The sequence below is a fragment of the Centrocercus urophasianus genome, unplaced genomic scaffold, assembly GCF_019232065.1.
Source record: "Centrocercus urophasianus isolate 14NV4802_14NV808 unplaced genomic scaffold, USGS_Curo_1.0 seq_19, whole genome shotgun sequence".
Taxonomy (NCBI): domain Eukaryota; kingdom Metazoa; phylum Chordata; class Aves; order Galliformes; family Phasianidae; genus Centrocercus; species Centrocercus urophasianus.
Genome location: NW_024884744.1, coordinates 9858250 through 9869379, shown reverse-complemented (window position 1 = coordinate 9869379; position 11130 = coordinate 9858250). Strand labels below are relative to the sequence as shown.

The 11130-nt window shown below is 50.9% G+C and overlaps 1 protein-coding gene across 1 annotated transcript in view; it reads left to right on the top strand.

The window, feature by feature from the left end:
* The window catches only part of P3H2 (prolyl 3-hydroxylase 2), a 57271-nt gene extending 52392 nt beyond the window's left edge, over positions 1–4879 (top strand). Inside the window, exons 9-15 of the mRNA XM_042821094.1 lie at positions 708–835; positions 1125–1220; positions 1298–1448; positions 1929–2046; positions 2505–2580; positions 2772–2912; positions 3618–4879. Of these exons, the coding sequence (XP_042677028.1) occupies positions 708–835; positions 1125–1220; positions 1298–1448; positions 1929–2046; positions 2505–2580; positions 2772–2912; positions 3618–3710 (803 nt within the window). The 3' untranslated portion in view covers positions 3711–4879. The remainder of the gene's footprint in view (positions 1–707; positions 836–1124; positions 1221–1297; positions 1449–1928; positions 2047–2504; positions 2581–2771; positions 2913–3617) is intronic.
* The last annotated feature ends 6251 nt before the right edge of the window (positions 4880–11130 follow it).

Genomic DNA, 11130 nt, shown 5'->3' with positions numbered 1-11130 from the left:
TTATTATTATTATTATTATTATTATTATTATTATTATTATTATTATTTGGAGAGCAATTGAGAAAGAGGAATGATACTACATGTTGGACAAGATGATCTTAGTGGTCTTTTCCAACCTTAATGATTCTATGATCCAGGCAAGAGTGAGGGATTGTTGCATTGAATGGACGACTGTGGCAGTTCCATGGCTGTGCAGGGGGCAAAGATTGTCCTCAGGGTCCCTTGGCTCTTAAATTCCCTAGTGGGATCAAGCACAAGTGATGTTTATTGCAAACCACCCACGTACTGAGTTTTCTACATGAGTAAAAGGCAAAAATACCCACTGAGGATAATGGCAGAGAGTGGTTTTGTGTGCCAAGCCATCAGCAGTCACACAAGGAAATGCAATGGACAGGAGAGCGAGGTTAGCCAGTGTCTCTTATTGTATCCTGTTGGGTTCTGGCATTTTCAGGATGCATTTGCAAGGCACTGCTAACGAGAATGTGGGAAGTGCTGACGCTCTTGCAGCAAATTGTTCTCACCTCTGGGTGTTTCCATTGCTTCTGTTTCTTTTGTTGTTGATGTGAGGCCAAGCTCTTCTCTCTGCTGTAAAACCATTTCCCTGGAAGCACACCCAGTGACTTCAGCTGGCCCTCAGCCATGGTACAAGATGTCAGTAAGGCCGGGTCATATTCAGCAGGGTTGTTTTGTGTCTCTCTTTCCATCAGGGGGTCCGCTTCTCTACAGCGATGTGAAGTTTGTCTACAACTCACAGCAGCTGAATGGCACCCAACGAGTGCTACTGGACAACGTCATCTCAGAGGAGCAGTGCCGGGAGCTTCACAGAGTGGCCAGTGTGAGTGGGTTGTGTCTGTGGGGGATGTGGCTGCTTTGTGGGGTCAGTATTAGATGTCTCACAAATGATTGACTTGTCAGAGGTGGCTTCAGGGCTTGCTCCTTGATCCTGAGCGTTGCAAATGGTGGGATGCTGGTGGAGGGCATTCAGATGCTTATCCTGATAATATATCCTTAGCTCCTCCTTGGGCTGGTCTTGGGGGATTAGGGAAGAGGGTCCTAGTTGATTGCTTTGCAAAACTTCCACCCCCCTGCTTCACAATCACCCATGTTTGTGTCTGTCCTAGCAGGGGATCATGTTGGCTGGAGATGGCTATAGGGGCAAAACCTCTCCCCATACCCCAAATGAGAGATTTGAAGGTGCCACTGTCCTCAAAGCCCTCAAGGTAGAGTTCCCTTATTCTCCTCTCCTTCCCCCTCTAGCTGGCATGGCACTAACTCCTCACCCTTTGTCCCTGCCCAGTATGGCTATGAGGGCCGTGTCCCACTGAAGAGCGCCCGGCTCTTCTACGACATCAGCGAGAAGGCCCGCAGGATCGTCGAGTCCTACTTCATGCTCAACTCCACGCTCTACTTCTCCTACACGCACCTGGTGTGCCGCACCGCTCTCTCTGGTGAGCCCTGGGGTGGCACTGGGTAGCACTGTTGAGTCCCCCGTGGGGGGTGATGGCGTGGCAAGTGGGGACGTGAGTCTGGGATTCTCTCTCTGTTGTTTGGTGGTTGAAGTGATGGCCAAGAGCTGGGTGGAGTCACACATCTGTAGTGTTGGCACTGCTGTCCCAAACAAGCTGGGGTTTCTCTTGCTCTTCGTGTCTCCAACTCTTCCTCCTTTCTCTTCTCTTTCCTTTGTCTTGCTTTCCCTTCTTTCTGTCTCCCAGCCCTCCATCTCTCTTCCCATCAATCACAAACAAGAAAAGCTGTGCAAATCTGACTCCTCAGGTTTGCCTTTTCTCCCCAGCATTTTCTCCTTTTGCTTGTCCACACCACCTGGAGCGGGGCCAGGGCATGCTGCCTCCATGACAGATCTCACACAGCATGGCGTTGCCACTTCATCCACCCCTTCTTCCCCCCTTCCTCCCCATGGCCCTGCCTAGGCCAGCAGGAGAGGAGGAACGACCTGAGCCACCCCATCCATGCTGACAACTGCCTCCTGGACCCTGAGGCCAATGAGTGCTGGAAGGAGCCTCCTGCCTACACCTTTCGGGACTACAGGTAGGAAGGACAGGGCTGCCCCTGGATTTTTCCCCAGGCTGAGCACGCTGCTGCAAGTCTGTAAACCCTAAAGCTGGTGCATCCCAGTGATGGCAGAAGTGACATCCAGTGGATCCTTGCTAATAGCAGCAAGCATTATGGCTAAGCTGCAAGCTGGAGTTTAACTGTAATAGCTCTGCAGTATTTTAGGGTAGGGAGGACCCAGTGTGGCCTTCAGGACTGTATGTCTTTGAGGCTTTTTTTGGTGCAAAATGGAAGGGTGGAAGCCTGGTGTGACTTGGGATATTCTGAGAATTGTCTCCTGGTCAAGGCTGATATGCTGATTATCAGCTGTGGCTCCAAACCATTGGGCAAGATTGCTCTGGCTGATGTAGGAGGAAGTAGAGAGAGCTGTCACCCTTTTATCCTATGATAGACCCAGAGCAGTGATCTCCACAGGGCGTTCCTTCTTTCCACAGTGCCCTCCTCTACATGAATGCAGATTTTGAAGGCGGTGAATTCATTTTCACTGAGATGGACGCCAAAACAGTGACGGTGAGTCAGTGCCCTTTCCTGGCTGAGCTGAATGCAGCAGGTAGTTGCTGAGATGCCTCCTGGTCAGTTCAGAGACTGCACCGTGCAGGAACCCTACAAGGTCCTGGAGCCAGACACCCGGCAGGGCCCTGAGCCACGTGGAACGCAGACATGGCCAGTGCGTGCCACCTTCATTGCCTGTTTTCCTGCAGGCATCCATCAAGCCCAAGTGTGGACGAATGGTCAGCTTCTCGTCGGGTGGTGAGAATCCACACGGGGTGAAGGCAGTTACCAAAGGCCAACGGTGTGCTGTGGCTTTGTGGTTTACCTTGGACCCACTTTACAGAGAGCTGGTGAGTCTCTCCATTGCAACTTGAGGGGGAAATAGCAGGCACCCAGAGCATCCTTAGCCTTTGGTCCCGCTGTGTCTACTTCCATTCCCACGAGGGACACGAGGACACAAGGAGCTCTTAAGGGACCCCAGAGCAGTTTTCTCAGGCTGGGTTCGGATGCTGCATGGGATGGTGAGCAGAGTGCTGGAGGGCTGTGTGTAAGGCTGGGGCTGTCCGTTCCTGACACCTAGTGGCCAATAATCCGATGCACGGGAGCAGCCTGGGTGATAAAGGGAGCTTATAAGCAGGAGGGAAGATAACTTTTTACTGGAGTAGATACTGATAAGGCATGGGGGAAGTACTTTAAACTGAAAGAGGGAGGAGCTAGATTCGATGTTAGGTGGAAATTTTTGACTGAGATGGCAGTGAGGTACTGATACAGGCTGCCTGGAGAGGTTGTGGATGCCCCATTCCTGGAGATTTTCAAGGCCAGGTGGATGGTGATAAGGGATCTGCAGTATGTCAGCTGTGCTCCATTCACCACAGCACCTTTGGAGGGAGAGAGGAGGGAATTAGGTATTGAGGTGAACAGAGACTTGGATTCATTCTGCCCAGCAAATCCTCATCACAAATGCCCTCCTTGTGCACTGAAGGTCGTGGGAGGAGATGTGTGCTGTGCTGGGTCAGTGATGAGGCTCTGCTTTGTGGTTTCTTCCCTTCTTGCAGGAGCGAATCCAGGCAGATGAAGTGATCGCCATGTTGGACCAGGAGCACCTAGGACCCAGTGAAATGAACATCAACCCAAAGGACGAGCTATGAACTAGGCCAAAGACTTTTTCTATTAAATATTTATTTAATATTGTTAATCTTATTAGAACCTTTTCTATTTTTGTACAGAGATGCTGTATAAATTAACAGGTTAATATGATTGTGGAGTTTTTGGGAGTGCCTTTTCTGCATTTAGCACAGCTCTCAGTGGGACCCCTCATCCCTGTACCAGCATCTCCTGCTCGGACTGTCTTTGCTTCTGGGGTTCCCTGTCCTTCCTGAGCACTGCTTTCAGCCCTGCTGTACCCCTTGGAGGACCCCTTTTATCTTCCTCAACCAGAAGCAGCTGCTTCTCTTTAGCCTCTGCTAGAGAAATGTCTCAGGTGTGCTGATGGATCTCTCTCCCTCTCTTTGCTAAGCTGTGGGTAGAGACCTAGCAGTGCTGCCACAGAAACCACTGCCAGGGTCTTGGTTGGAGCTTACCTCCCTGAGGAGCTTTATTTTGCTCCCAGCTGCTTTGTCTCTGTGTCTTTTCAGTGCCTTTGTGCTCCCCTCAGCCAGCACTGCCATGAAAACAGGTGCTGGAGACTTGGCCTTCAGCCTTAGCTGCAGTCTTGTTCCCTCGTCTCACTGGCCCCAGTGCCAGGGGCAAGGATGGTCTTTGCAGGGGGAGATCTTATGATCGTCATCAAATGGCTTAGGTTGGAAGGAACCTTAAAGCTCCATGCTCCAACCCCCTGCAGTGCCCTCTGGATAAACACTGGGCCAGGCTCAGGAGGAGATGCCATTACCCTATGGAAATCATGGAAGATGGAAGGTTGATGTGCTCCACCTCTTCAGCTGCTGCACGGGCAGGCGAGAACACTGTGAGTGCCCCCAGGCTGCTGGTGTGCTTTGGTTCCTGGACCTCACCTCCCATCCCTAGAGGCTGTTCAAGTGCTGCAGCAGGTTGCCTTCCCAAGAAAAGACTCATGGTAACTACTTACCAGCCCTTTGTTTATCACAGCCCAAGGAGGTACTGGAAAGCAATGGGTGGCAGCTGGAAAGCAGAATCACAGGGTCTCTTGTCCCCTCTATCCCCTCCCCATCACACCCGGGGCTTGGCTCCTGTGCTGCACCCTGACCCTGGTCTGTGCTGCTCCCAGGAGTTGGTTTGCTGCTGCAGTGTTAACTTGAGCTGTGCCTAAATCCAGGGCAAATAAAACAAATGAGACACCAAATTTGGGCTTGTATGTCTTTATCGAAGTATGAGAGGGGGAGAGCGGGGCTCCTCCTGGACCTGCTCATTTCAGGGTTTCTTCCCTGGACACACATGGTGCTGCTGGAAAAGCATCAGCGAGTTCAGCTTTTTGGGACCTAGCTGCAAACACAGGATTCCTCAGCCCTGAAGCCTGAGGAAGGAAGGGCTCTGAGCCCCCAGGGCTCTATCTTCATGCTGCTCTGTGCCATGAATCAGAGGCACTTTTCCAGCATTTTCTTCTGGTGAAGTCTCTCTTCGGAGGAAAACTTTACCTTCTACAGCAATAGCAGAGGTGGAGGCCAGGCTTCTTAGCGTAAGGCTGGCACATGCACCAAACTGCAGTGCAAGCTTTTGAGTCTCTTGCATCAGTGCAACCTGGCACCTGAGATTTTAATTCTGTGAGTGGAGAGGCCTGGAGGCTGCGAGGGAAACAGTCTGCCCCAAGGGTGGCCACATATCTGAAAAATGCAAGGTAGCAGGAAAACCCAGACTGTGCATGTATTACTCCCTGGGATGCTCCTGCCCCTGCCAGGCTGCTACCAGCTGCTCCCCAAAGCCCCTACAAGAAGCAGCTCCCTACCAGTGCCTTGCAGATGTGGCTGATGTGTGTTTGAGAGCATTTTTGCTCCTTCAACCCTGACTGAGCCCCCGAAGCTGCACCCACAGCTCCATTTCTTTTCGTTAATAGAAGAGTGCCCCTTTTGGCCTTAATCATCAGTGCAGGCTGGATGAGCAGGGCTGATGCATGACAGCTGAGAAAGGAAATATATATATAATAAAAGAACCAACATAGGAGAATTTGAAAGTATTTCAAAATCAGTGGTTCTGTGCATGCGTGTCTGTGTGTGGCTGTTGCTCTGTGAGGTTCAATGCAGATGCTCAGTTTGGGGTTGATTTTGACACCTTCTGGTTGGTATGAGTCAGAGCAGTCACCCCACACCAAGGGCTGTGGCAGCAGAAGGTGGAATGGATGCCTCCAAGTGCAATTCTCCAGCGATGAGGCGAAAGCACTGGGAGCTGTCTGTTTACCTGGAGGTAGTTAGACCTGTCCCTTTTATTTCCCAGGAGCCAAAGGAGAGCAGCAGTTTCATTCAGGGCTGAGCCTTGGCCAGGAGATGCTGAAGGAGTTGGGATGAAAAACCATCATTAAGGAGGGGATAAAAAACGAAGTTGTTGCCACCCATCCACACCCTTGTCCTACCTTGGGGAAAAGGGGGCAAAACAGCTGGCTGTGGTAACACTGGCAGTGAGATGAAAATGGGCTCATCCCACTTTGGAGAAGAATTATGTTAGAAAAGAAAGAAAAAAACACTTCTCCCTTTGGTTTCCACAACTGGAAGCCCACATCTCACCCCCTACCTGCAAGAGAAGTGCTGCACTGTGGGTATGGCCCATACAGCCCTGCTGCCTCACAGCTGCACACTGGTGGAGCTAATGCCCATCATTTCTGCACAACCTGGGTCCTGGAGCCCATGGTTGGCACCCAGAGACAGCTGCCTGCTCCTGGGGAGGCCACAACAGGGGAAAACAAAACTCGCCAGCACCTCGAAGGCACCTGGGGTTGTTTGTTCACCTCTCCTTTCGTTTCAACACCTCACAGCTGGCAGTGTGCTGCAGCAGTGCTGCCAGCACCGAGATTGCTGTATATGTAGGGTGGATGGGTGGAGACTGATTTTTCCCTTTATTTGTGTTTCCAAAAATCCCTTCTGGCTCTGGGTGAGGCAGCAGGAGCTGCATGGTTTCATGTCTGTCTCCTGGTGACAGTTACCTGCCTACAGCTCCTCTGAGCAAGGCGCTGGGCAAGGAATACCCTCAGCCTCTCCCCACTGCACTTTTCTTTTTCCTTTTTCACTCTCTAGCAAGTCCTGAAAACAGCTCCAATGTGAGGCAGTCATTCCAAATGTGTGAAATGACAGAGGAAGCCTTTCTCTGATGCAGCCCATAGAAGCAGGAGGGGATGGGGCAGGCTGAGGTCTGCCATAAACTCTAGCTTGAGCAGAAGTGTCTTACACTCACCAGGCTCCAACCGGTGTTGGTGCTCACTGACTTCAGCTCTCCCTGATGCCTTCAACTTCGCCATGCAGATCCCTCCCTGCACTGCTGTTTTCCTCCAAAATACTTCCTGTTCTGGGAAAAATCCATCAGGGCTCCTTGCTTCGCCCTCTAGGCAGCCATGCACCAGTCACCATGGCCCTGGGACACTGCAGCACAATGACCTGGCACTCTTAGAATCATAGAACATCCTGAGTTGGAAAAGACCCGCAAGGATCATTGAGTCCAACCCTTGGCTTCACACAAGACCACCCAAAATCCAAACCCTATGTCTGAGAGCATTGTCCATACACTGCTTGAGCTCTGGCAAGCTTAGTGCCACAACCACTGTCCTGGGGAGGCTGTTCCAGCACCTGACCACTCTCTTGGGAAGATCTATTGGGTTAAAGGGAGCAACAGACAATTGTGGGTAGATACAGGGCCCTCCACCACTACCCACAAGAGAAGTGTCCTGCCCTTCTACCAGTCCCACATGGCTTCCCAGTCAGCACTGCTCTTCTTCAGTCGCAACAGGGATGCTCATACTCATCCAGAGCAGCACAGGTGGAGGGAATCAGCTCTCACCACTCCCAAGACCTCTCTGTGCAGCAGAAGGACGAGCTTACACAGGACACAACATACCCACCAACTGTCCTTGCCTGCCTTCTGGTGTCCCTGGCAGGGATCTCTGTTATAGCCAGTTTCCTCCCCCCTCAGGCACCTCTGTATCCCCAGACAGCCACTGCCTGTGGCCAGACCACGCAATTCCTACCTGAACAGTTGCCTGCTGACAGCTTCTCCTCCCCCTGGGGGCAGTGAGGGCAGGTGGGGCACATCCAGCCACCCCTCCACCTGAGTCACCACTCTTACAGTTGAGCAAATCCAAAGCACGCATGTGGCTTAGGCACCACTTTTACCACCAGCCCTCAGCCTTCCGTGCACTGCACAGCTGCTGGAAGCTCCTAACCACTGCCTTCCTTACCAGTTTTTTGCACATGGGCACTTAATCCCATGCTGGATGTGACCCTCAAGCTCTCACCACCCCCATACCCACACCAGTGGCACTTGGTTGCCTCCTTGGCACACCGTATCCATGCCTTTATCTCCCATTTCGCCATGACGCATGGATAATTCGATGCAATTGTGCACCCACCCACACCTTTAATTAATCAGATTTCTTTTTTTTTTTCCATGTGGCACTGTGCAATATTTTCTTTCCTAACTGCAGAGTGCTGGGAGCTGTTGTAACATTTCTTACCCAATTCCAGTGCTGAGGGCTATGCAGCCCAGAAGTTGGATGGCATGTGTAGAAATCTTCAGCACCATCTCCAGAGGCCATTTCCAAGGAATCAGAAGCTGAATTAATCAGATGCTTGCTGAGGGATTTGGGAAAATAAAAACAACCAACACAAAACAACCATAAACAAAACCCAACAGCCCTGCCAACAAACAAAAGCAATTTCAGGAGAAAAACAAGAAGAAAGCAGCTGAATCCCCAAGGTGCCATTTAGGAAAAACAGGAGGAAATCAGAGACCAGCACCTGCACTGCCCACCTCCCAGTACAGCCTGTGCCATCCTCCCTCTCTTCCCCATCTCCTCCTTATAAAACATCTCCATTCCCACACTGCAGTGGGCACCTGTCCACTGCAAGGAGCAGCTCTCCCCTTTGCCCTTCTCCCACCCCAAAACCACACTACAGCCATGCTGAGCTCTGAAAGCACACAGCTGGCAGGGAGCCCCAGGGTGGCAGCACCCTGCAGGTGCACAGTACAGAGCTGCAGGCAGGTGGGCCCTGGCAGGGTGCCTGACTCCCCACCCAGACTGGCTCAGCTGGGTGCTGCCGTGGGAGCCCCACACTGAGCTGCAGAGCCAGGTGCTGCTGTGGGAGTTCCTGGCTGGGAAGGTAAAGCGCATTTCAGCCTGGTTGCTGCGGGGTGATGCTGCATGGGGGAACCGTGGAGGGCTGCAGCCTCCAGGGTGGGAGGGAGAGAGGCTGTCCCCGGCTTGCTGTAGGAGGAGCGGCCCCAGGAGCCCCGAGTGCGGCCCCGGCAGAGGGCAGTGGTGCCCCGACCGTAGCGTTCCGCAGCGGAACTGAACCCACGCAAAAGAATGGGTCAGCACGACAGGGACGGGGCAGCAACCCATTTCTTTCTTTTTAATTAAAAGAAAAGAAGGAGAAGAAGAAGGGGAGGAGAGGAGAAGAAGGGGAAAAGAAAAAAAAGGGAAAAAAAAAAAGAAAAAGAAAAGCCTCTGTCTGCATGGAAGCCCCCCATCTCCAGCTGCTGGCTGTTGGAAGAGACAATGTAAGCATCCCCCTCACATGCCGTCATGGTTGGTAGCAGCCCAGCTGCCTTAGATAAGTACTAAGCATGCCAGGATGCACCCACCTCGTGTCTGAGCATGCAGCCCCAGCGATGGAGGAAGTGGCACAGCCAGAAGAGCCAAGGGCTGCAGTGATTATGGTAGTAAAGGAGAAAAACAAAAAAAAACCCTTCATACCTGTGAAGGAATTATCCCATTATCCAAAGACAAGATTCCAGCAGATCCATATATATATGGCTGGTGAAAAGCAGCAGCGTGGGATTCCTCAGCGCATAAACCCTTGCTGTAATATAAGCCAAAGTTATTAATCCAGCAATGGTTCATAGTTACTGCAATCAACAGCAAACACATTTCAAGCTTACCTGGTTCACAGAAACCAAAATCCTCTTTTACCTGATTCAGTTAGCTCGTCTGGAGGCATGGAGCTGAAACAGCAAGTTCCTGCATTCCCAGCAGCACTTCTCTCTTTGAGAGCAGCTTGTTAGCTTTTTTTTAATGCCACATTTGAGCACCCCCTGGCTGTCACAGCAGAACCCAGAGTGGAACGATGCCTCCAGGCAGCAATACCCAAAGACAGGAGCTTCTCTGGCCAAGAACAGCAACAGAAGCAACTGAAAACGAAGGAAATCAGAGAGGTATTCCCTGGGTAACGGTAAGCATGGAATTAACTCCCATAGGGAAGAATGGAGTTTTCCTCTCTAGAGAGCTTTATAGGGGTGGTTTTGTTTTGTTTGTTTGTTTTTAAACAGACCTTTTGTTGCCTTCCTGAGCCCTTCCAAAACCTCAGAAAGTCATGGGAGACAGATATGAGCTCTGTGCAGAAGCCACTGATGGTGTTACTGTCAAGCTCTATATGACTCAACACTCCAGACAGACCAAAATTCAAACATACAGACATACCCACTTCCAATGGAGAAAGGGAAGTCAGCTCAAGGCAAGCACACACAGAGGGAATTCTCCCTCTGGAGTATCTGCAGGGAGGCAGACACCTTCCTGGTGCAACTAAATGGGCCCAATATGAGATAGCACAAAACCATCTCCACAGCCCCTGTGCTGGGCCAAGTTAGGACTGCAGAAGCAGCCACCAAGGAGTGCCTATAGGGATTAAAGGGCACACACACAGAGGAGACACTGTCACAGTCCCAGCTGCTCAGCTGGATAAACGACAAAGTCTCCTGCTCACTTCCAAGGAGGCGCACAGGCAAGAAAAGAAACTGCTTGGGAATGGGATGTCGTTTTCAATCTGGCTTTTATTTTCATTGACTTCAACAACAAGGCGTTCCAAAACAGACACAAGACCTGGTAGAGGAAACACTGTCATTACCAGAAGCATCAGTAGATTCTCAGCTCAATTAACCGATAGGCTTTGATGTATCAAAACAACAACAACAACAACAACAACAAACCAACAACAAAATCACAGCTCTACAGGGGAGGGTAAAAGCTGCAGCTGTTCAAACTCGCTTGAAGATTCCAGTTACACAGAAGTGCGCTCCATAGTGGTACATAGAAAAGTTTTCACAGCATATATTTTAATCACTAGTGATGCAGCAGCAAAGCTCCATCTCACTGCTGAACTGAAAAGCAGATACTGACGATTTTGTGCCCAGACTGCGGGCACAGCATTAACCTTTATAGTAGTCAGAAGCTTGTTCCTAGAACGAAGGGACTTTTTGCATCAATATCTTACAATACTGAAGCAGCTCCGAAGGATTACACAATGGAGATGCAAAACCACAGAGGGCACAAACCTGGTTCCCTGCCAGGAACCCACAGAGTACCCACACTAACACTGCCCTGCCTAACACTGCCCTGCTGAATTAATTCTCGTGTGGAGTCAGGAGGCTGACTCGCTTCTTTTGTAGCATACTAGGAAG